Source organism: Scardinius erythrophthalmus, assembly GCF_964197995.2.
Source record: "Scardinius erythrophthalmus genome assembly, chromosome: 19".
Taxonomy (NCBI): domain Eukaryota; kingdom Metazoa; phylum Chordata; class Actinopteri; order Cypriniformes; family Leuciscidae; genus Scardinius; species Scardinius erythrophthalmus.
The window spans coordinates 26,008,194-26,035,517 of NC_138239.1; the positions used below are offsets into that span (position 1 = coordinate 26,008,194).

The following is a 27,324-nucleotide window of genomic DNA, read 5'->3' on the forward strand; positions in this document are numbered from 1 at the left end:
AGATGTTAGAATAATGATTTGTATGGTTGCATTTTGAAAGGTTTGTATCAGAGATGCTTTGAAAATATTGTATTTTGTTACAGTCCTGGTTGTCAAACTCAGTGTCAGCATATAATGTGCATTTTTGCTTTATCTTCATTCACTACTTATGTCCTCTGCAAACTGGAGGCTCTTTGTCAGTGGTTTTCAACTTCAAACTGTCTAAGACAAAATTCAAAGGCTCCCCCATATAGACAAGTTTTTTTGCTGCTTCTGCCTTTTTTATTTACCCAAACTAGTAGTGGCAATATATTAAAATAATAATTTCATTTTAATAATTACGTTTCAATAACTGCTTTTATAAAGCAATGAATTCAAATGAATTTTCCAGTCATTCATTTGTGATTACAAGATTTTTCTTTTAAATTGTTTTTACTCACAATTAGCAATTTCTAACGTAAAAAATATATATTTTAAGAACAGAACTAGACCAAATTTATACTTTTTAGGAGTTTTATTAATTTGTTTTCCAGGCCTAGAAATCACATTTCTAAATTTCCCCTTATATATCCGTGTTTTCCAAGACCATGGGAACTCTGGTCCTTAAATAAAAAATGGCAGTTGTTTAGAGAATTCATTAAAATAAGAAATATTATGTCATTTTACATTTAGATTTTTAGCTGTTTTAGCTTATTTTGTGCAGGTATAAGGCAAGCATCACTTAGCACAAGCATTACTAGCACTCATACTTAAAGTTAGTGATTTGAACAACCCCCTAGCACTAAGTATTGAATCTTATCTTGTACCATTTGTGCCAATCACGCAGTTAGTACTTTTCTAAGTGATTTATATCTGGTAGACAATAAAACTGGTGAAAAAAAATCCCACAGACTTGCATTGAAGGAGAGACCTGAGTCATATCTAGAGACCAAACAACTTGCAACCTGCCAGAAGTCCCTAGCAACCTATCAGAGAGATTTTCATGACAAGTCCTACTGACTCTTTTTATTTTGACTCTCTAATTGTTCGAATGGCAATTAAGATTGCAGTTACGAGTCCAGGAATATAAACATTTTCCAAAGATTGAGAGCAATAAAAATTCAAGCACGTTGTGCAGCATTTGCGTGTATTTAAGTGTTTTTTCGAGGTCTGGCATGTATTCGGTCCACTTGTAGTTTTCCCAACAACCAAATAAAGGCCACAGCTACTTAAGTCCAGACCCCGGTGAACAAGCTCTCTCCCTTGGACTGCAGGCATGAATCACTGCCAGCTCCTAAAATGTCATTCCTCCAAGTCTCCAGTGCCTCAGCTTTGGCTCGGCCAGTTCTGATGGAGCCATAAACTTCAAACGGGCCAAGCGCCCGACTGGCAGAATGCATTTCTCTCTCTTTTTCCTCTGGCGGCCAGCCACTGGAAATGAGCTAATCGCTCCTTACACAGACCTCCCTGAGACCGAGCCAAAGGAATCTGAACATTATCCAAACCAATGACCGAAATGTTGAAAGCTGGCTCGCGGATCCAGCAACGGAATTATACAAGACAAACGTCCCCCTTTCACTCCAACCTCCCCTTCTGTTAAGACTGTAATGACCACTGTGAAATTGTGCTAATGCTAACATATGTTAGTCATTACCGCACGGTTCACGGTGTGCGCTTTTATTTTCTGTCATTTGTGTTGAAAGGTAAATGTCAGATCCAGTGAGCCGTCAGGGATATTTTTGCAGTAATGGATTGTCAAATTCTCTTCAGAAAGCCTTATGTTGGCAGATATATATCATAAAACTGCTAAGACTTCATTTTCATGAACGCTGTGTTAAATTCAGGAAACACACTGTGGACTTCCAGACTCTCCTATAGAGCTCAACGGGCTTCCGTCTCCTCCAGCTGCTCTGTATCACGGCCCAGCGTTTCCTCCACAGCCTTCCCAGTCAACCCCTCTCACCGAGCCCATCCTGAGCACCATCCAGCAGAGAGAGACCCTGGAGAACAGGCTGGTGGATTGGTGAGGCCCTACTATCTGTACACATTTCATCTGCTGCACAGTTATAAGCATTAAATGAAATTATTATTGATACATTATTTTTTATTGTTATCACATTAAGCATAGAACGCATAGAAACCTGAATAAAAAGTATTGTGGTTTCTGCAAAAAATATTAAGCAGCACAACTGTTTTCAGCATTGATAATAATAAGAAATGTTTCTTGAGCAGCAAATCAGTATATTAGAATGATTTCTGAAGGATCATGTGACAGGATCATATTCAGTTGTAATAATATTTTGCAATTTTGCAGTTCGGTACAACAGGAAAAAGCATCAAATCTCCAATGCTAGGTTTCTTTCATTGATTTTGAACAGACAATAGTACAAATTACAGTTTGTTCCAATTAGTGGCATTTAGTCCCTGTGAGGTAGTTGGTACAGTGCAGACTCCTGTGTATTAAGCACTAAGCAGTAAACAGAATGCACTCTTGCATATGTCATATTTTTTGGTAAGGATGATAAAAACAAAATGTATTTAGTCACAATCAGCTACAAAACTGAAAAGCATCTCTTGTGTTATAAAAGGAGAAAAAGTGCCAGCTACATCTGAGCCTTACTTCACTTTTCCAAGAGGTGACAGAGAGTGAAACGGCACAAATCCACGACACAAATCGGCACAATGCCAAATGATTTTGTCTCATGATAAGCAGAAACAACTTAAAATACTATCATATTGATGAGTAAGACATCATTCGAAACTGTAAAGGTTTCTATTTTTATTTGTGTAACTAAACTAATTAATTACTCTGACTTTTGCCTCAATAAACTCCTAATTACTGCTTATTAATATTTGGTATTGGGTAGGATTCAGGGATGTAGAATATGGTCATGCAGAATAAGGCATTAATATGTGCTTTATAAGTACTAATAAACAGCCAATTTCCTAGTAACATACATGCTAATAAGCAACTAGTTAATAGTGAAAATTGGACCCTAAAGTGCTAACAATACAAAACCTTGTCCTTTTATAAAATAAAGAAAACAAACAGGATGCTGCTTTTTGCCGTTCTGGTTTTATGGAGCACGTCACAAAAATTAATCGAAACTCAGCGAGCTAATAGCAAGCTCTTGCGTGCCGTCTGAACTGTTTTTTGGGGGGGTTGCTGCATAGATCGTCTCTTTTTCTTGTGCTCTTTTTCCACGTGCACCCCCTTCTTGATTGGAGTGTGGATCGCCTGTGACTGACTGTATTTGTCGTCTGACTGTATGCACCGAACACTGACGTCTTTACTGTGACCGTTTGGGACGAATACATGTACCGTCCGTTACACCCCTATATGCACTGTTTTGTCATTTCTGTCATAGGGTGGAGCAACAGCTCATGGCCAGAATGATCACTGGAATGTTCCCTCAGCCCGCCCAGACTGATCCAGCCAGCCAATCAGAGCCGGAGAATAGTGTGACATCAGACATAGGTGACTATATGTAATGTTTTATTGCACCTTTAGATCTCACAATGATAATCTCTGTTTAATTTTGTACACTTTGGTGGATAGGGGCTTCTTTACCATCTATAAAATAAGTAATGTGTGTTAAACACATTTGAAAACTCGCAGTTTACAAGCTTTAAAAGTTTGTCGGTCTGCGTTTCAACCGTCATACATCTTCACCAATGTGTCTGGTCAATGTTAAAAATCAACAACACAATCAATAACGCATGACACAAACCAGCAAGAATGATCCAGCTGCACCAGGTTCCAGTCTACAAGCTCATAATTTTGATTCATAGCGTCTACCAATGCGAGCAGCGCATTTGTCAAGCGTGTCAGCGCGCAGCAAGATTGTATTTCCTCATTAAAGCACGATTGCTTTTGCTCAGCCCCTCTACTCCTCCTCCGCTCCATCCTTCCGTCTCCGTTGCGTCACTTCTGCTCAGTTGGCGCGGAGGTCCTGCCTCATTAATTCTCGCTTTCATTTAATAGAAAGATCAATGATGTATCAAATTTGCAGAGGAGGCTCGCGGCAAACTGTTGTCAGCATATTCGCAGACTGACTGGACTCTTCCTCCTGTAGAGGAACTGTATTTGTGTTTGAACGCAGTCTTTCCCAAGACAAAAGGAAACGAGAGCCCTGCCAAGAATGTCAGTTCTGTATATTAGTTTTTTAATAGCACCGGTCCAAAATGCTTACGGGTGCAAGAATTCAGAATAGGCTGGGTGAGAGGTAAAGCGGGTCTCAAATTGGATATTAGAAATTACTTTGCTGGCAAACTCAGATTTGAAGAGCTTCAAACTTCAGAATATTGTGGAAATGCCAGTATTGTGCATGGGTTATTATTATTTTGGATGCACATTAAAGGGTTAGTTCACCCAAAAATGAAAATTCTGTCAGTAATTACTCACCCTCATGTTGTTCCAACCGCGAAAGACCTTCGTACATCTTCGGAACACAAATTAAGATATTTTTGATTAAATCTGAGAGTTGTCTCACTCCTCCATAGGCTTTCAGAGGGACCGAAACTTGCTGGCCCAGAAAAGTTATTAAAGAGATGGTTAATATAGTCCAAGTGACTACAGTGGCTCAATCTTAAGTTTATAAAGCGACGAGAATACTTTTTGTGCGCAAAAACAAACAAAAATAACGACTTTATTCCACTATTCATTTCCTTCTCTCTGGGCCTCAAGTTAGTTCACGTAGTGTTTTTGCGCTGCGCGTCTGTGTTGCACGTCATCACGCATCACACACATGACCCGCTTCGGCCAATTGTGAGCCTACGTGGTGACGTGTAACACAGACGTGCTACGCAAAAACACTACGTGAACCAACTAGAGGCCCAGAGAGAAGGAAATGAATAGTGGAATAAAGTCGTTATTTTTGTTTGTTTTTGCGCACAAAAAGTATTCTCGTCGCTTGATATACTTAAGATTAAGCCACTGTAGTCACTTGGACTATATTAACGATCTCTTTAATAACTTTTCTGGGCCAGCAAGTTTCGGTCCCTCTGAAAGCCTATGGAGGAGTGAGACAACTCTCAGATTTAATCAAAAATATCTTAATTTATGTTCCGAAGATGAACGAAGGTCTTACGCGGTTGGAACAACATGAGGGTGAGTAAGTACTGACAGAATTGTCATTTTTGGGTGAACTAACCCTTTAAGAGTTTTAGCTTTTTTAATTGATGTGAAATTGTAAATATTAGCAATGCTCTTGTTAAAATTGATGAGAGGTCTCTGGCATAGTTGTTTCAAATTCAGGTTTCAATCTGGGACTGTGCTTGTCCTGATCCCATTACCCAAAACACATTGCAATAGAGACCCCTCTATTGTCTTTGGCTGTAAAAACATGGCAAAAAGCTTAACCAGCGTTTAGAGCTAGAAAATTGTGTGTTAGAATATCTATTAGTCCACCACTAGCCCAAGTAATAAATATACATTTTAATAACTAGTTCTTATAAATTACAGTATATAATAATTATATTATATTCATTAATATTGCTTTCACATTTTATGGTGAATTTTGAGTAAACATTGTCTAAAATAAGCTTTTGTTAAATTTCAGCTGTTGACCGTTCACTAAGCTCCACCCTTATTGGTTACTGTTGCTTAATCAGACAAGCATTCCTTAGGAATAAACTCCTGATTTTTGTGGAATATATGCATACTTTTCTTAAGTGGGCTGGAATGATTTGTAATTACTGAGAAGTATTTTATCTGATGATTTTTTATAATTTTTTTTCATTGAGATAATTTGATAAATTACACAACATCATGATTTAAGACTATGTATCAGAATCTATGCAAATGTTTTCACGTCATGAAAAACAGTTATTTTACTATTATTTTTACTATTATAGTATTTATTCATAATTTGAATTAGCTTTGATTTTTATATTTTCATTTTTCCATTTTCATTTTAGTTTTTAGTTTTAATAATTGTTATGTGATTTTTATTTATTTTTATACACTTTTGGGTTTTTAAAATGTCTATTTAGCTTTTTATTTAAACAACTGTTATTTATTTTTATTTAACAATAACAACACTTATGTGAAAATGATTAGACAGCATCAGTTGCTGTTAGTATTGGTCAGTTAGTTTTAGTAATTTTGTAACATAAATTTAATTATGTGCTTTTGTCATTTTTAATAGTTTTAGCTTTTTATTATTATTTATTTAGCTTTATTTTTTAACCATTTTTCCTTCACAATAACAACATTGAAATGAAGAAGGCAACAGCTGATAATGTTTTTAAATATCAGCATTAAAAAATTGTTTTAGTTGACAACTTCTATGCATGTCGAACACCCATGTGCCATATCCACTAGGTAATCTTCCTCTCTCTGTGTGTTTGTGTGGCAGTGGAGGCCGCAGGCGGAGGTGGTCTTCAGTTGTTTGTGGACACAGGCGTACCAGTGGACTCTGAGCTCATAAGACAATGTGTAAATGAAGTGCTGGCTGAAACCGTTGCTGTAATGCTGGGACAGAGAGAGACAGAGAGAGCACCTACTGCCCCTGTCCAAACACAGGGTACTCAGGAGGTACTGGAGTCTAAAACACTTGTATGGAAGCTTGTTTCCACCACAGAATAAATAGATTAGAAAAAAGGAGTAATTGCAACTTTTTATCTCACAATTGTGAGAATTTCTGACTTTATGAGTTTATGAGTTTATATCTCACAATTGCAAGAAATAAAGTCAGCATTGCAAGTTATAAATTCACAATAGCGAGAAATAGTCAGAATTGATTGCGAGAAATAAAGTCAGAATTGGTAGATGTAAACTCGCAATTGCGAGAAATAGTCAAAATTATTGCGAGAAATAAAGTCAGAATCGTGATATAAACTCGCAAATGTGAGAAATAAATTTAGAATTGCAAGTTTATATCTTGCAATTCTAACTCGCAAGACAAAATTGATATAAACTAGCGTTTGTGAGTCCGAAAATTCTTTTTGTCAGAATTGCTAGTTTATATCTTGTGATTCAGATTTTATTACTTGCTATTGCAAGTTTATATCTCACAATTGCGAGAAATAAAGTCAGAATTGTGAGATATAAACTCGCAAATGTGAGAAATAAGGTCAGAATTGTGAGATATAAACTTGCAAATTCGAGAAATAAGGTCAGAATTGTGAGATATAAACTCGCAATTGTGAGAAATAAATTTAGAATTGCAAGTTTATATCTTGCAATTCTGACTTGCAAGACAAAATTGTGAGATATAAACTTTATAACTCGCTATTGCAAGTTTATATCTCACAATTGTGAGAAAAAGTCTGAATTGCAAGAATCTCAGAATTTTGAGTTATTTCTCAGAATTTCCAGTTTATACCCCACAAATTTATCTGACCTAATATCTTGCAATTGTCAGTTATAAAGTGAGAATCGCAGATATAAACTTCCAATAATGAGAAAATAGTCCAAATTATGAGGTAAAAGTCGTAATTACCTTATTTATTATTTTTCCGTGGTGGAAACAAGCTTCCATATATTTGTCCATTATGATGATAATACCTTTAATACTGGGTAATGATGTAAAAAGATGTGGTGATATTGTGCTAATATTGCAGGATGTTACTACGGTACCAACACCGGCACCCACTCCTGAGCCCAGCTTGAAAGAGCCGCCATCTCCTGTCAGAACTCCTGATCTCTCCGAACATCTTTCTACAGCTCAGTCTCCGAAGAAAAACCATCAGGAATCTGCTTCACCAGGTCTGACAATGATTTCTTTGAACATAATGAATCACTCGCCTTATACATGCTGCCAACAGACACATCAGTTATTTGTAAAGGTGTTAAGCACAGTTGTTCACACACATCAGTCAGCTCTACAACCATTCTGCCTTTGTTTCAGTACCAGATAGAATTTCTGTGGGCACACCGAATACCACGCCAATCCCGTCTCCCACCAGGGTGGACACACCCTCTCCTCCTCCAGCCAATCAGAGCCCACAGTCAGCCACCCTGCAGCATCACCCATGGGGAGGAACAGAGCTCCCCCTGGAGGAGGAAGAACTGCATAGCGAGAGGCAGGAACAACAGCCAGAATCTGTGTACGTCTAATTACCACATTTTCATTCTTTCAGAAATGTTGGTCTTACATTAAATAGTAGCAAAGCAAAAAAACGCACACTAATATTATCTGTGCAGAAAAGCAAGGGACAGAATCAAAAGCTAGTATGTTTCATGCATGGAGTCTCATTTGAGTTGTCAATAGTGAAACAGTTTACCTTTTTAATTTTGCACTAGAACTTGGGGGAGTATGTCTACCTCTAAATGTTGGCCTGGCAATGAATTTTGTGATCCCATTATTAAGGATGTGGTATATAGGCCCACAGTGCCACCTGCTGTTCAAAACAGTAAATACAGTATATGACAAAGTGTAGAAACATGGAGATGGTCCTCACTGCAGAACATGAAATCCACGGGGAGGAGTCAGATCCAGATCCAACTCCTCCCACCTTACATATACCTAAACCTACCCGTCTCCACCCCCTGATCCCTAAACCTACCCATCTCCACCCCCTGATCCCTAAACCTACCCCTAAACCTGCCAACTCCGCCCCCCGGATCTTGTGTACTGCATTGAGGTGCTACTGGAAACATGGGACAAAACATCTCCAATTTGAAAAGAATGATCTGTATAAAACCCAAATATATCATTTCATTTTATTTTATCTTTATTTTATATAATTATTATTTAACATCATCTCTCATACCTCTAAAACCTACATATATATGTATATATATATATGTATATATTTATATATATATATATATATATATATATATATATATATATATATATATATATATTTATATATATACATATTGTAAATTTGTATATTATTTCTTCTCCTGCTAGGGGTTCAGCAAGGTCACACAGACTCCAATTATTGTTTTTTGTTGTTGTTTATGTATTTATTTGCTTGGTTGTTTATTTATTTTTTTAACTGTACTCATATTTTATGTCTCTCAACCATGATGTGTTAACTGTCATCCAAATTCTAAATAAATAGTTTAGAATTTTTAGATAATTGCTCTTCTTTTAAGTCTGTATTAGTAGCTATCAACACCTGAAAAACAAAATAGTATCTGCATTTAGTTCATGATATGTAAACTTTTGTCAATACTCAATACCATTTTCTCTGGGATGCTGGTGACAATTCAATTGGTGGAGCAGAGCATCAGTTTGAATCCTGTCATCTCAATTAACTCATTTAGTGAAGTAAATGCTAGATTTGTTCATATTTGTGGTAACATGCGTTTTGCATATTTTTGGTAACAAAAAATATTTTTCAATCATTACTTCAAAATATGGTAACACTTTACAATAAGGTTCATTAGTTAACTACCTTAGTTAACATGAACTAAGAATAAACAATACTTCTACAGCATTTATTAATCTTAGTTAATATTAATTTCAACATTTACTAATACAGATTATAAAAATCAATGGTTGTATTTGTTACATTAGTTAATGTACTGTGAACTAATATGAACAAACAATGAACAGATGTATTTTTATTAAATAACATTAACAAAGATGAACTAATATAGTAACAAATGTATTGCTCATTGTTAGTTCATGTTAGTTAATACATTAACTAATTTTAACTAATAAGGTTCATTATAAAGTGTCACCATATTTGTAAGTAATAATTGACAATATTTTTATATCTTACTTTATTGACCCATATTGAGTCATAGCAAAGCAGTGTATTTTAGTGTTTCATGACTATTGTCTATCCTCTCTGACCTTTGGAATTAAAATCTGCTGCTGCTACTGCACCTTAAAGACTTCTGTATGTAAATCACATTTCCTTTTTGTATTGTTTTTGTGTGCATTTATAACTTGTATGTCAGTGTAGACAGTGTAGGAGTATGTGCCGCTCACTAACACCCTTCATCTCTCTGACACGCAGTGTGATGTCAGTAGCCCAAGATGATGATGCAGAAGAACCAGTCATCCCTTCATCTTCTCCTCTCCCCTCCAAACCAGCGACTCCCCCACCTCCTCTTCCTCCTGTAAGCCAGGAACCTCCTCCTGCTGCCAGCCCTGACTCCTCTTCCTCTTCCTCCTCCTCCTCAGAGGAGAGCAGCTCTAGTTCCACTGCGACTGTCACTGAGACTGAGATGCCAGCCAGACACATCTCAGAGGGAGAGCTGCTGCTCACTCACGGCCAGATGGCAGCAGTCAAAGGTCCAACACACACTCACACAGCCAGACTGATACAAAACCTCACTGTCTACATAAGCAGATGCCTTCTAAGAACAAAATTGACATTTATGAATGACTGATTTGAAACACTCACAAACCCACAAACAGAGCCAGAATGTATTATTTCATTATACACAGGGGTTAAAGTGGGCCGGAACTGGGTTCCAGCACCTCAGATAAATTAATAAATAAATAGATTCAAATCAAATCAAATCATTCTCATCAAATTCAATGATACTCATCATATCAAAACTGAATATCACCGCCTGGCGCAAACACGCTTCCCGACGTTATGTTCTCACGGTTCTCCTGTCTGATTTGAGTGCATCTGCACCGGTTCACGCCTCCCCTCCCCACTGAACGCCAGCGATTACTAAAGCGTGAAATGCACTCACGGTGGTTGAGCACGGTAAAGTTAGTTTTAGGTTCGATATTGGCAGGACATTTGTTTTCCCTTGTAATATATTTTATTATTTATTATTATATTATATATTCTATTTATACCTGTGAATGCTTTGACGTGTTTTGAATTGTAGTATAATATCACAGTTTCCACTAAAATGTTAAGCAGCATAACCCTTTTAAACATTGATGATAAGAAATCATCATATTAGAATGATTTCTAAAGGATCATGTGAGACTGAAAACTGGAGGAATGATGCTGAAAATTCAGCTTTGCATCACAGGAATACATTGGATTTTAAAATATATTCAAAACAGTTATTTTAAATTGTAATTATATTTCATAATATAACTATTTTTATTATATTTTTGATCAAAAAAATGCAGCCTTGATGAACATAAGAGACTTCTTTCTATATATATATATTCCATTATATTTCATTTACCCTGTAGTGTTCTGATGATCCCTACATTTGTTGTGTTTTTTTCCTCCCCAGTTCTGGAACAGGAAGGAGTCCTTCTGCCTAATTTGATGACCAGCCTGAACAGCTCCCTGCATGGAGTCCAAGACATGGTGAATGTTTGAATGCAATGAGTATTAGTAACAGACCCAAACACTTGTGTCTTACCTCACCATTTATTAAACCGAATGGAATGAAATAATAAGACTGACACGGCCAAACATGAGCTGACAATTTCAGCTTTGGGTTTTGAGGTTTTAGCCAAAGGCTGGAGGTTCAGTCTCAGTGAGAACTGGGGAGACAGCCAGTAACAGTTTTTGCTGATTTAACAATCATCTGTCATGATTAGCACTGTGGAAAACACTAAATCTGATCAGAATTTCCAAGTCATTTTGGATGACACTGTTTTGGAAATGTGGGGAGGGGAAAAAACTCATACAGTGATAGAATTCATTACGTTGTGCAATAAAACTAATACCACACAGATTTTCCAGATGTGCATGGATCAAATGAAATGCACTGATTTTATACAAACCTTTTGTTTTTTTTTCTTTCAGGATTATGATCCGCCCAGTGAGGGTCAGGTGATTAGAGCTCCACGTCTCCTTGCTCATCATGATCCCGTCCTGTCTCTGTTGGCCAGGATGGAACGTGGCCCTGTTAACCAATCACAGCAGCCAGAGGTATCACAGGACTCAGTAATGATGTTTGGTTCTTTTGAACTGGTTCTTTTTAAGGGCCCACTGAAGTCTCTTGAAACGCGCAGCATTGTTCAATGTGTTGACGTAATTTCCACTGAAACAGGAAGACAGAGCGGGACATATTGAACAGCTTCTCCCCTTTTTTTAAATGTCCTATAGCGTTTCGTTTATACCACTGCTCTGCCAGAGCCGGTTTTGCTCCTCCTAATCTCCTCTATATCGCTTTAAAATCTTTAGCATTCTGTGCAGAATTCAAATGGAATCATTCCCTATCCACTATATGACCATATATGACTATATTGCCACTATGTGCCATTCACCATTTAGAATATAGAACAAGTGTGTGAACAAGTGACGGATCTTAGCCAGCTTCAGCATCTATTTATAGTGTAGAGGACAGGACGCTTTAGATTCTAGAGAGCATTTGATTGGACAGAAAATCGGAAGAGAAGCTGAGTGATGTCATCAAAGTCATTGATCCATATTGGCGGAAGTGAGAGACTGTAAGTTTTGAATGCTTATGTCATGCAAATGTTTTGGGGCTTATTAGCTTATAGATAACAGTAAGATTAACATTTTCATACTAAAAGGCAAAAAAACTCAAATTTGATTTCATGGGGACTTTAAAGATTTGGTCAAATAGATTTGGAGAACGTTTGTAAATTACTCTGTTATTATACGGGCTGTACCTGTGAAGTTGGTGATGTGTAACATAAACCAGGGGTTTTCAGACTTTTTGATAGTAAAAACCCCCAAACATAAAAGCAGCAGTGTATTTTTATGTGTGAAGACTAATTTATACTGGGGAAAAAATCATAAAGCATAAATATACATTTTAAATATTATGTAAATTGTAATCTTATTTAATATTAAATATGCAAAAAAAGTACACAATATATATTTAATAATATTTATAATATTTGCTCTATATAAAAGATTTATCTTTATATTAAAATTGACTTTATATTAAATATTTTTCTGCCCACCTTTAAGTGTACTGTTAGATGTATAAACATAAATGGCTCTTAGTTGAAAAAAATAATTGTCATTAACCTCATGATGTCTGACCAGTCTTTAGAACTTTATAATTATTATTTTTTGTACACTGGTATATTATATTTCTCTGAACGTTTCTTCAAACCCTAGTTCAGAGCATTATTTCCTGTTTTACTGAAGCTTTTTATCCATGTTAATCATATCTCATTGAAGTATTGCTAGTTTCGCTCTTATCCAGCAGATGGCGCTAGAGGATGATCAAAAAAGATGCTCATAGTAATGGATCTCTCTTTCTCAGAGATGGTGGGAGGAGGAGAGCAGTGGAGAGGTCAGTGAGGGTCAGAGACCTCTGCTGACGGCCACAGAGCAGAGTGTGATGACTGGACACTCGCTCATAGATCAGCAGAGATACACGCACTCCAGAACCACAGAGATCTCACCTCACTCGACGCTCACGTCACCTGGACAAGTGCTCGCTGAAGTCACGGGTATAAAAACATCACTCAGACAACCAACACTATTCTTCTGCGCATACACACTCTTTTACCATAGAAAATAAATAGAGAAAACTTCACGCAGAATTTATTGACTTTTTACGTCACTTGCCTTAACAGTCAAGCCAGTGTGTCGTGTTAAAGGTCTCTATGTTTGACGCATGTACTACAAACATATAAACCTCATCTCACTTTTTTATATTGTTTTTCCCTGTCACCATTAATCGTTTTATTGTCCGTCATATTTCTCTGGCCATTTGGGTGGCCACGTCTCTTTCTTGTTCGCCTTTTGCGGTGTTACTGGTCCTCCGTGGGGACGTCTCTAATGGGGCATGTCTCACACTACCCGTGTTATGTGGACGCAGGGAATTGAGCTGTTTTTGCTTCAGAATTTGTGTGTGAAAGAGCGAGCTGAGGCTGACACAGGGGAAGCCAGGTGTTCTGGATACTTCATCAGAACTCCGGCTCAGGGAACCGGGCGGAAATGAATCCCACTCCCACTCTGAGCATCCTCTTACTCAGCCTGTGAACGGCGTCCAAACACAACCGCAAAGACTCTCCCCGCTAATGTTTATTCCATTATTCTCTGCTCGATGTCTCTTCTCCTGCTAAAGTAACAGATACATTTAAAGCAGAGACTGGCTAATATGTATATAGTTTTTAAATTATATTTATATATACATATATATATATATATATATATATATATATATATATATATATATATATATATATATATATATATATAAAGTTTGTGATCGGTAAGTTTTTTTATGTTTTTAAAAGAAGCGTCTTATTCTTGCTTAGGCTGCTGCATCTATTTGATTAAAAATACAGTAAAAACATTAATATTGTGAAATATTATTACAATTTAAAATAACTGTTTTCTATTTGAATATATTTCAAAATCAAATTTATTCCTGTGACGCAAAGCTGAATTTTCAGCATCATTCCTCCAGTCTTCAGTGATTTTTCAACTATGATGATTTGCAGTTCAAATTTTTTTATTATTATCAATGTTAAAAACAGTTGTGTACATTTTTGATCTTTGATAAATAGACAGTTCGAAAGAACAGCATTTGTTTGAAATAGAAAGTTTTTGTAACATTATAAATGTCTTTACTTTACAATTGAATGCATCCTTGATGAATAAAAGTATTAATTTCTTTAAAAACAAATTCTTACTGACCCCAAACTTTTGAACGGTAGTATATAATATTACAAAATATTTCTATGTCAGATAAATGCTGTTTTTTTTTTTTTGTTTGTTTTTTTTTTAAATGAATTTAAGGTTAGTTTAAATGAATTTAAGGTTAGTTTAAATGAATATTGGCCTAGCTCTTATTAAATAATCATCATATTAATAATACATTAATAATAATAATATATTATTATGGAATTATAAAATAATTTTCTCAATTTTCTGACCTCTCATCAAGAAGGGAATTTTCAAATAATTATCTGCATTATGATATCTGCATAATTCTATTATTATTATAATTATATTTAGATCGGCTGGAGATTACACATCAAGAAGGACATTTTAAGATGACAATTTAAGATGAAACAATCAATTACATTAAATTACATTTATTATTGTTGTTGAAGTATATATATATATGTATTATATAGTTAAGTTTTGCAATCTAATTGCTCAAAAATGTATTTAAATTTTTTATTTATTTTTCTTTTGGGCTATGTCTCTTACTAACTGTTTCTGACAGTTCACCTGAATATCCATCTAGCTCTGATTGGGTAAAAAACATGCATTTTTGTGATGAATAAAGTCTGTGTTGGACTTTTTTGGAGTCAATATTAGTTTCGTATCATGTTTCAAAACTAAAACAGACTGTCCAAAACCTCACACTATAAAGAAACCTATGTAAGTAAATAAAATGTATTAAACAGAGATGCTTTGGAAAACACTGACCGGCGTTTAAAATGTTTGCTGTTAAATGTTTAGTGTACTTAGAGCATCTGCAGTCCAAAAGTGTGTGGACAGTACATCTAAAGTTATGAGTCCCGGGCAACAGAACACCGGTGTAGATCCCAAACCTCTTCCTGTGTTGGCCTATACCAATATTTACTTTAAGCCAAGATCGCTCTGCTCACAGTAAAAAGAGCCTCCGTGTTGCCTAGAGACTAGTGCTGCCAAAGAAAAAACACACACCCCAGCTGCACGAACAAGAGTTCATCCTTGACGGAGCAAGAATTTAATGCTATTTTGCTTTCCTCTTAACTGCAATAGAGTTCCCCTAACAAAGACAAATCAAAGCTGCCGGAAATATCACATTCAACCTGCTGAGAACACTGTTGAATGTACAAGCATGTTACAGGCTATCAAAATATATGTATACATGACAGAGACTCCTATAAATATGCATGGTTTAATGATAGAGTTATGATCACTGTGGTATTTCTATTGAGTTTGTTGTTCTTGGGCGTTGAACACAGATATCATATCATACTGTACTTTGCGTGCAGTCTGAGATATTGATATGTTGTATCCATGACAACCAGGTGCAGTGGTTGAGAAGAGTGGGCTGTCAGTCAACCTCAGGTCATCGGAGGAACAGAAAGAAGCTGAGGTTTATCATGTGATGACTGTCTCCTCCCCTCAGCTACAGGACACAGAACATCTGGCAAGTACAGCGACAGAGCCTGAATTATTTCTTTAAGAAGCAAGAGTGATGCAGTTCTGCTTGTGTTACAAACAGGAAGCACAACTATAATAGCTTTCATTTATATTAATAAACATAATTATGTTTGAATGCGACTTCCGTAATGTGACAGCAGGAAATAATGCAGGACGCAGCTTGAATGTAACCATTAGGATTTGATTGAATTGTAAAAGTGGGCTATGATTTTTAAATTATTATTTTTCTTTATCCGTATGGCCTTGGTGACATCTGCAGAAAAATAGTTTAAAGTTATTGCTTTTTATTAAAAGATAGGCATTTAAATGTGTAATAATGAGGGGTTCGATTTGGAATTAATGTTAATTTCATTATACAATGATTAATATTATGGTAACATTATGTATTGGTTAATGTAATTGATCACTTGTCTAATGATTAAAAATATGGTGGAATTTCATATATTTTACTCTACCTTTTAAAAGTTTTAAAAGAAGTCTCATATGCTCACCAAGGCTGCATTTATTTGATCAAAAATACAGTGAAAACTGTAATATTGTGAAATATTATTACAATTTAAAACTGTTTTCTAGTTGATTTTTTTTAATGTAATCTATTCCTGTAATGTCAAAGCTGAATTTTCAGCATCATTCCTCCAGTCTTCAGTGTCACACGATCCTTCAGAAATCATTCTAATGTGCTGATTTACTGCTCAATGGCATCAGTTCATCACAAGCCAAGGTTGACGTCATCTAATCTTACTCCCTCGACGTGACAGTCTTGTTTTCAAGTGCTTCACACAACTTTTTCCAGAACTTCAAAGCTCACAAGTCTGGATATTATCCAATTTAAATTTTATTTTCGATGTGATGACCAAATACTTCAAAGATTGTTCTCATTTGTAAAACTAAAAGTTTCAAGATGTAGGAAAACTAACACTTGATGGAAAACAAAATCCTTCATTTTGAAATCAAAAAAGAAATTAAATTACCACTATAGCCAGCAAAATAGTGACCAGCAATCACTATTATAACATTTAAAAATCTATTTTTGTCAGTTTTTTGCACTGCAGCATGTAGGAAAAGTCACAAAGTTTTATGAAAAGCAAACTTTTCTTTAAATTGCGAATAAGAACTTAGTAAACTTGTGCTGAATATAAACTCATTTAGCGTTTTGAGAGATACTGAGCGGATTCTCACTACCGGTAACTTAAACACCTCTGATTGGTTATTGTTATTATTAACAGAAATCTGTGAGATTGGCTACAATACTCAACTCTGCAAAATCACATTGTAAATAGGCACATTGGCAGCGTTGTTGAGCTCGCATGACAGGAATATAACAACCAAATCTCATTAATTTACTTACTTTTCTGTTAAGTATATGTGAAACGTAGTAATATAACTATATTAATCATGCAATAAAAATATACTGTATTACTTGCATTTGACGTCCCTGTGCTCAAGTAATAAAAGTGATGAAAAAACAGCATTTACATGAAATAGAAAGCTTTTGTATGTAATGTTTAAGTCATTTAATGTGTCCTTGCTGAATAAAATTATTGATTTCTTTCTAGAAGAAAACATTTTACATTTTGCAATCTGATTTATAAAAAAAATAAATATATATATTTATAAATAGACAGATATCTCAGTTTCAGTCATTTCAATAACTGTTTCATTCAATTTAAGAATAAAATTTGAAAATAATAGGATCAGTAATTGAGCTTCTTGTCCTCAAATCCCACACAAAAATAATTCTTAGGCTTTTATATTCTAGATATTATCCCATTCATAAATGTACGAGTGGACCGTCTCTATGTGGTCTCTGGTTTCGCCCCTCAAATCTGATTATCTGAGGAACATTCCAGAAGCACTGGGACTTTTAACTGTTTGTTAGACTCCTTTTCTGTGCTTGTTCCAGACAGACTGAGACTCAGCACTGTAGCACTTTTACTCGTGTGATATTGCTTAAATAACGTATTCAAGTTATTATAAAATGGTAAGCAAATGCTGGTTGTCTGTGCTGTGTAGTTTGTTCTGGGTACGTCTGAGTGTTCCGCTAATTTCCGCTCAGGAGCGACCTCTGTCCCTGATTTTCTCTTAATCGCAAAAACAAAGTGTTCTCTTTAGTGGTGTGTGCAAACTCTTGAGACCCTCATTAACCCAGGATTCTCGGTCTGTAGGTCGCCCATATGTGGGGATTTACCCCCCTGAATGAGGGAGATTAAAACAATGTTTTTCCCCTCTGTTCCCTGTAAAATCCCTCTGCATACAGTGTCCACCCGACGCCCCTCTCCTCCGCTATTGTCCTAGTCTCATCTCCTCTCATTTTGTGTGTTTAGAGGTCCCAGACAGCACAGGCGGTTCAGAGACCTGCACCAATCCTGGTGAGGCAGTACGAAGACAAAGAGGAACCAGGTACAAATACATGTCCACACAAAATCCCTAATGTTTAAAGACCCCATTAAGTCAAACTTGGTCTTAAAAATGTTTGTTTTCTGCAAAAAAAAAAAAAAAAAAAAAACATTTTGAAGATATACACATAAACTTTGCAGTTTTTCTCTTCTGGAAAAACAAGCAAAAAATATTGATGACTCATCTTGCACTACATAGATTTTTGTCCAATCAGATGCTCTCTAAAATGAGAGTTTCTCCTCCAATGTCACCTAACAAGGAACAGATAATGTATTATAGCTAGGATGTAACTAAAGCCATACAAATAAAAATAGAATGAGTACTTTGAAAAGTCCCACCTGAACTTAACACTAAAGGAAAAAGACAACTGCAACAAGTCAAACAGTTTTCTGGGGTCTTTAAACATGGGCCGCTAATCCGAGTGTCTGTTAAACACTATTGTTACAGCCATGTTTCTGAACATTTTGTTATCAATTTTGGGTTTGTGACTTATTTTATGATGGACTCCTTTTGAATAATGTGTCTGATTAAATAGCTTTTTAGATGGGGTTTTTCTCAATGTATTAATCAAACACAGTATTAAATGGGTAAATGTTATGCTTAGGAGGTAGCTGGTCTTTTAATTGCTAGGGGATTACTGACTGACTCAAGTTAAAAGAGCCCAACCTCTATAAATGTCTTGGGTTCCTAGCTCAATGTAAATCAATGAATGTGCCTCAATGTAAATCAACCTGTCACTGTATCACAAAGCATGCAGGACGAGTTTGGCTCAGCCTCACCTCAGTAAAATAGTTTTCTTTGCAGCCTCTAGATGGCAGTGCACCTTTAGGGCAACAGTCTGCATTGTTCTTTTGTCTTGGTCAGAGCATGATTGTCCACTTCTGTCTGAGGTGTGTCTCCTCTCGAGGGATGCAGAGATGCTGGAGTCAGCTTTATAAACTTCAGTCAGGTGTGAAGGGGCACAACAGAAGACATATCTTTTGTGACAGCAGCCGCTGAGATGGCATGTGCATCGTTTAGTTTGAAGGTTAGGACCAGTTGGACAGTTTGAGCATGTTGCAGTTTGCATGGCTATATATAAAATGAACTTTTCTGTTGTAGACATACACTCCCTCCTTAGTACAACCAGGCCATTTATGCAAAATAAGCTGTCATGGTTATGATGCCACAACCTTAAACATATGGCCATGTAACTCTAAATGGCTGTTTGTGATGTAAGAAAGTAACATTATAAGTGAACAGGACGAGAGATGTGTGTCTGTTAGACGTTAGAGTGTTGTATGTGTGCAGATGCAGAACAGCACTGCAGATTAGACATAATGAAATCTGAGCTGAGACAGCGTTCTCTCTGCCCTGTGCTTTTTATTAAGTCTTATATAAGAGAACATTGTGAGCTCTAGCGCTCGTCCTGAACTGATTACCCTAATTCACTGACAAAAACACCTCTATCTCAACAGCTGACAATTCTATCTATCTATCTATCTATCTATCTATCTATCTATCTATCTATCTATCTATCTATCTATCTATCTATCTATCTATCTATCTATCTATCTATCTACCATTATGTCTATCTATTTATCATTCTATCTATCTATCTATCTATCTATCTATCTATCTATATATCTATATATCTATCTATTATTCAATCATTCTCTCTGTCATTCTATCTATCTATATATCTATCTATTTAATCTTTCTTTCTTTCAAACTAATCCATCTTTCTTTCTAACTTTATTTATCTATCTATCTATCTATCTATCTATCTATCTATCTATCTATCTATCTATCTATCTATCTATCTATCTATATATTATTCAATTGTTCTCTCTGTCATTCTATCTATATATCGTCTGTCTATCTATCTATCTATCTATCGTTCTTAAATTTGAACACTGCAGCCTTGTCACACAAACTTCTTGTCTTTTTGCACTTTCAGTAAAGTTGAAAAAAATTGTTTTGACAAATTTTCCTTCTAGTTCTGATTCTAACTGACAAAAATTCCTTCAACAATCACGTGTGCATGTGTACAATAATGCCTAATGCTGAGTGACATGAAAGTAAACCTTGAAAATTGGCCATTTCCTTTTCTTTGCCTTCTGTGTTCTGCATCCCTTCTTCTTCCTTTTGCCATTTCACTCTTTCCCTTTTTCATTTGTCGTTCCCTCTCATCTATTAGTTAAAAATTTCTGCTCTGTCCTGCAGACCTATACCTCCTCACATATGTATTTGACATATAGTTCATCCAGATGCACTCTTTCAGTGCCGGCCTGTCGCATGTGATTATTGTGTGATGAGAGCCAGTGTGTGCTGACGGGTGAATGGATGTGATTAGTGTTTGAACGTCAGCTCGTTCTGTGTCATTACATTTGCTCTGAGGATTTTCCCCTTTTCTCTCTCAGTGTGTAATTTGACGCACCAGTGCAACAGCAGAAGGACCGGAGATGCACCTGTGTTTGAGTGCTTATCGTGTTTAATCGTCTCGACATTACGTACGTACACATGTTTGAGAGCCCTTGTCTGCTCTGTTTGGAAAGTCGTCCGTTTAAAGGGATAGTTCACTTCAAAATTAACATTCATTCATTTACTCACCCTCATACTGTTCCAAACACAAGAAGATATTTTGAAGAAAAATATCTAAATGGTTTTATCCATATAATACAAGTAAATGGGTTTCCATGTTGTTTTGGACCCCATTGACTTCCATTATATGAAAAAGAAGACATTCTTCAACATCTTCTTTTCTTTTCCCACAGAAGAAACTAAGTCAGGTTTGGAACAGTTAATTTTTAGGTGAACTGTCTCTTTAATTTAGACATGCGGTGCTATTGTAGCAATCACAAGTTAGCTGTTTTGTTCAATTCCACTGATGTTTTGTTCTGGTCATGAAACTAATTACAATAAACAGCCCTTATACCTTGACAAAAGCCTGTCTGTTAAGTATTTTCTATCACTTTCTCATCAGTGCTCGGACAAGCAACCGTTTGTGAGTTTATAAAGGAGGTGAGTGCACTGAAAGTCTTCGCTGAATTCACACTGCAATTCTATACTGTAAGAACGTGACATTAAAGCCTTTTAGTCACAGCTTTAGCCCAGACGAAGGGCCTTGAACAAATAGAGCTTCTGTGACTGCGATCTGCACCTCTGCCTGATCTACAGATGGGCCAATTGTGTTGTGTAATAAAGGCGTAGTGTGGTACTGTACAGCCAGATCGGTGCAGACATGACCCGGGCAGCGTCCCCTGGTTATACAGCTGCTCTCTCTGCGATGACTATGTCTCTATTTGCCCATTAGAGAATGGCTGCTCTGTTCAAGCGTCCCAGTTCAGCTTGTAGCCGTGACATTGAGGTTGAAAAGCGATTTAAAGATGCTTATATAATGGTGGCCGGTGAAACTCCTTGAGGATATGGCAGATGGAGTCTTCGTAATTGGGGTTTATGTAAGAATTTGACTCTGTTGTTTGTGGTTTGCCATTTCGGATCAGTCAATATTTTGCTCTTATAAGCTTATAGTTTTAATTATTCATCAGTGATTAATTATTTACATATCAATAAAATGATCTATAAAACTGGTGTTCTGAGTTGCAAGTATGTTATGTGGTTGCTAGGATGTTCTGGTGGTTGCTTGGTAAAGAGGTTAGGCCTACTTAGTTCAATTTAGTCTCAAATTTCTATGATTTTATTATACACGACTTTAGTTTCTCCTTTTATGATGTGTTTTTTTTAAAGATATTTTTTCAGTTTTTTTGTTTTGTTTGTTTTTATCTGTATTAGTCAATATTGAACTGTATTGTATTGAACAATATTGAGTGTGTATATATGTGTATATATATATATATATTTATATATTTATATATGTATATAAATATATATATATATATATATGTATATAAATGGATTTCATACATTCATTTCTTATTCAAAAAAATCCTGATTAGTCATCTAAGACAGAGGTTTTTGTTTATATATATATATATATATATATATTACTCACATATAAACAAAAACTTAATTGCGATTAATCCATTTAACAGCACTTTATTTAACCATTTAATTTATTCAAAACAAAAGTGATTTGGAAATGCATTGTTTTTGTCCATTTTTGTGATGTGCATTCAAAGAGATGATATATAGAAATGGAAAGTTGCACAACCAATGAAAGGGTCTCTATGCCGAGGTGAAAGTGGACATCCGTTGAACACTGGGCTCTTGTGTGTGAAATATTGGCCCCTCTGTGGAGCACAGGAAGGGGTGAGGGCACACATCATATACACACACATAAATACATACACACACATACACAGCCCGCCTCTTGAGGGCCACTCAGATAAACTGTTTCCAAGCTGCTCGGCCTTTCTGTTTTTACAGGGATCAAAACATCATTCAAGGAGCCATGTTAACCCCAGCTCTGTGTGAGCCCTCTTCCTTCATCCGTCATGTCCAGTTCTTCACTAGAACGATAACATACCTACAGCTATACGTGTGCCAAATGAGAACAGCTTACTGTGCATTTAGATACTATGCGAATATGTGACTTGTGACTTTCATGAATGTGGTGCAGAATTTTGATGCCGATTTGAGCTTGTTGTTATGCAAAACATTCAGGAATAATCACGCTTCGATGAAGTCACCATGTCGGTTTCTTTTCCCATTTCAATAGGCTTTTTCTCATTTGTGTGGGAATGTTTTTTTTTTTTTTTTTTCGTTTTTTTTTTTTGTTGTTGTTTGTTTTTTCGTACGCATAATATTCACTTTTGCAGTTGAAGCATGCTTTAGTTTTTATTTTTAAGTAGAGATGTCACTAGCACAGAGTAGATGATAAGTTGCGAGGTCTAGAAATAATAAGTATGCTTTTAGGGATAAACTCCCATTCAAAGATATATTTTTGAAAGAAATTAATACTTTTATTCAGCAAGGACACGTTAAATTAATCAAACGTTACAGTAAAGACATTTAAATTGTTATAAACAAATTCTATTTCAAATAAATGCTGTTCTTTTGAACTTTACTATTCATCAAAGATGCTTGGAAAATATCATAGTTTCCACAAAAATATTAATCAGCACAACTGTTTTCAGCAATGATAATAAGAAATGTCTCTTGAGCAGTAAATCATCATATTAGAATGATTTCTGAAAGATCATGTGACACTGAAGATTGGAGGATTGATGCTGAAAATGCAGCTTTACCATTACAGGAAAAAATTACATTTTAAAATATATATAAATTAAAATAGAACACTTATTTTAAATTGGTTTTTATTTCACTACCATTTTATTTTTGAATTGTAGTATATATTATTGTATTTTTTTGTATATATAATAACTTGAATTCTTGTCGCATACCTGGATGTACAATTTTTTTCTTTTTTAAAGGTACACTACCTTTGGTCAGGCTGAAGATGCTACTGTAGCTTTACCTGTTAATAGACACAGTACTTCCTTGAAAATAAATTCCAGCACAGCGCTACAACAACCATAAGGAAATGACCCTTCACATATGGCAATTTAGCTGTTTAATAAAATACCTTACTAACCTGCTGAGTAATAAAAACGCCATCTCCAAAAAGCCAAATAAATGTTGATTCTTGTTTTATTACAAGCTCAGCTTTTTGCCAGCAGAAGCTCCTGTTCAGCCTTTTTCTCTTTTTTTTTTTTCTTTTTTTTTTTTTACGGATGATTCTCCAGAGGTTGAAGGTCTAAAATATAAACACTTATAATAGGCTTCCCATAGTGAATCAGGGTAAGACAAAAACATGTTTTGGTGAAGTATTGATGTTGTATTGAAAATTGTGTTAATTTTGAGCAAAAAAAAAATGTTAAATAATGTTCCTTTAAGAAATAAGATTTTTAAATAAAATAAAAAATCTATATTACTCATGTTGATAAGTTAATGAAAACTATCTTTATTTTATTACTTTGTTTACTGCATTTGTTATTATTTGAAGAGATTTGATTCTGCACTAATTATATGTAAATAAATGAGTTTTTCATGTGTGTGTGTGTGTGTGTGTGTGTGTGTGTGTGTGTGTGTGTGTGTGTGTGTGTGTATATATATACACAGTATATATATATATATATATATATATATATATTTATATATATATATATATATGCACACACACACAGGGGTTGAGCAAAATATTGTGAATGCCTGGGAAATAGACACAACATTTATTTATTAAGGTGTTTTACCACCTTTTGCTTTGGGTATAGCTTCCAACCTTGAATAGATTTATACTTTTGAATAGTCATTCAATTTGAAGGTTCAGAAACAGGGCTATGGAATGATATTCCGGACATTATTCAAAAGGAATTGCAAATTGTATTTGCAATTGCGTTTTCAAATTGTGGACGCATAAAATGTGACATAATCCAAACGCAAATGCAAATCGCGCATTAACGTTTGCATTTTCGTTTAAGCGAACGCACAGTGACTGCCAGATTTAAAATGGAAATGCAAAGTCCGTTTGCAACTGTGTTTCCCATATCTAACGAGTCTTGACCCTGTCATATTTAAATAGCAATTTCAATTACCAAGTCTGCTTTTTCACTTTCTCAGCGTCGCGTATGTAGCCAGCCAAAACTCAAATGAAATCGCAATTCCCTTAGTATTTCCATTTCCGATGCCTTACACAGAAACCTGTCAATCAGCGTCAAGGGTGGGATTATGCTATGGGGCGTGTTCGTGTTGGGACGTGACGTCACTCACAGTCGACGGTTAAGAGGTGATGCCCTGAACAGACAGACGCCGATTTAAGGTAGTTGGTGAAATTGTGGAGGACCTGATGCTCGCGCAGCAAGTTGATGACAGTACATCCTCTACAGATGTAGGTAATGTAACAAAAGTCACAAAATTCCATGACACTGAGATAAAGATTTGGTTTTGGTTTAGTTTAAAATGAATATTTCTTAAACCATCATGTTGTCTTTGGGTTCTGTTTGGATCTCATTTGATATTTTCCCCCCATTCAAAAAAACATATCTCCCTTATCTCAGTGTCATGGAATTTTGTGACTTTTGTTACATTATTTGTCTAAACACACAAAAAAACCTGGGTTTGATTTAATTGGTCTGAAAGTAGCCTATGTATAATTTTGTTTTTGTCCATTTCACAGTTGAGATTAATTTAAAATGATTAAATCCCACATAAATCTAAACAAATAGACTACACCATAAATGTAAAGTGGAACAAACATTCTCTCTCTCTCTCTCACACACACACACACACACACACACACACACACACCAGCCGCGGCGCTACATTTTAGGTCCGGGCCCATCCATTTCTACTATGGTTTTGTACGTTTCTTCATTCGGATCTATTTGCGATCCATTCAATTCTAAACAACGCAGTTTACATGCTTTGTCCTTGTTACATTATTCATTAAGTGATAATAATAATTAGTGATAATAATAATTAGTGATAATAATTATCAGTGAACTTGATAAATGTTGCAGATATGTTTTACTATGCATGCAAACAAATGCCTTTCAACTTATGCGTGCAAAATTCAGAATAAAATGAATGTGCAGCAATTTGTACAAATAGAGAGTCTGTACTATACATGTTGTAGCCATTAAATAAGCTCATTTAGTTTCATATTTGTTAAAATATTATAATGTTATTTTTTCATCTATGTTGATTATGAAAAGTGAACCGCACGAGTAAGATAGGATGCGCAATATATCGAGAGATGTGGGTCAGACATGATTTTGACCACTTTTTGTTTTGTAGAAATTGTATCTTAATTTTAATATATTTTTTTATCAACCAGTAATTTTTTATTGCCTGGATTTAATAAATTAAAAAGGAAATATAGCAGACAATAAAATCATTGAGGCGCCCGCGCGGTCATTGCATTGCTCGTGAACAGGAGCGCATCTCATCCTAACTTAACGAAACTCAACGTATGCCTCACAGACATGAAATATATCTTAAGAAAGCCCAAAATGTATTTTTAACAATTTAAAACGAAAAGAAAAAGGCTACTCTCTGATTATGTAATCCATGATGTGCATTTCTCTCTATAGGCGCGTTCACTATATGGAGATGACGATCGTCAACTTCATCTTTACAGCTGTTGTTGCTGTTAATAAACTAAAAAAAATAATAGGCCTATAATTTTATTAAACAATAAATTAAATTAAACTGTAATTGTCTTAAAAAAGCAGCAAAAAAACAATTTTTTTTAAACCTATGCTAACTACGCATTAAATTCAGGTATAGTTAGTCGCTGTCCTCGGTGCCGCAGAAAAGCACTGAAACGGAGATGAAGGGGAACCCGTTTTTTGTTTTTGGCTTATTTTAACTGGCCCATCCAGTTTTCTGGAGGCCCACCTACAATCAAAATCCTGCGCCGCTAGTGACACACACACACACACACACACACACACACACACACACAGGTTTAACTGCAACAGACAGCATTTTTATTGAATTATTTCGCAAATTGAGAACACTTATTTGAAGGGGTGAGACCTAGCACCGACACTCATCTCTTGTGCTATGTCCAGTAAAGGACGTCCAGGTTCTTTAGTTGTCCTGTCCTTCACAAAAAGCCTATTATTAGCTACTTCACTGAGGTTGGCAAAGACAACATTAGGCTACTGATGTTGATGTTGGTCAAGGCCACGAAAACATTTAACTTATCCAAAATGAAATGGCTTCTGAGTAAGAGAACATCTGTAGAGGATGTACTGTCATCAACTTGCTGCGAGCATCATAAGGTCCTCCACAATTTCACCAACTACCTCCATTGTTTAAAATAAATCGGCGTCTGTCTGTTCAGGGCATCACCTCTTAACCGTCGACTGTGAGTGACGTCACGTCCCAACACGAACACGCCCCATAGCATAATCCCACCCTTGACGCTGATTGACAGGTTTCCGTGTAAGGCATCGGAAATGGAAATACTAAGGGAATTGCGATTTCATTTGAGTTTTGGCTGGCTACATACGCGACGCTGAGAAAGTGAAAAAGCAGACGTGGTAATTGAAATTGCTATTTAAATATGACAGGGTCAAGACTCGTAAGATA

The 27,324-nt window shown here is 35.7% G+C and overlaps 1 protein-coding gene across 5 annotated transcripts in view; it reads left to right on the plus strand.

Annotated features, from left to right (window-relative positions):
• Nucleotides 1–27,324, plus strand: part of kiaa0586 (KIAA0586 ortholog) — a gene marked incomplete at its 5' end in the record, with an annotated part of 125,627 nt that overhangs the window by 78,526 nt on the left and 19,777 nt on the right. For all 5 annotated transcript variants that reach the window (XM_081393842.1, XM_081393840.1, XM_081393838.1 and 2 more), the window contains 11 exons: nt 1,803–1,981; nt 3,327–3,436; nt 6,318–6,496; nt 7,525–7,669; nt 7,812–8,010; nt 9,883–10,160; nt 11,078–11,154; nt 11,599–11,724; nt 13,037–13,226; nt 15,753–15,874; nt 18,213–18,288. In XM_081393842.1, the coding sequence (XP_081249968.1) occupies nt 1,803–1,981; nt 3,327–3,436; nt 6,318–6,496; nt 7,525–7,669; nt 7,812–8,010; nt 9,883–10,160; nt 11,078–11,154; nt 11,599–11,724; nt 13,037–13,226; nt 15,753–15,874; nt 18,213–18,288 (1,681 nt within the window). The remainder of the gene's footprint in view (nt 1–1,802; nt 1,982–3,326; nt 3,437–6,317; nt 6,497–7,524; nt 7,670–7,811; nt 8,011–9,882; nt 10,161–11,077; nt 11,155–11,598; nt 11,725–13,036; nt 13,227–15,752; nt 15,875–18,212; nt 18,289–27,324) is intronic.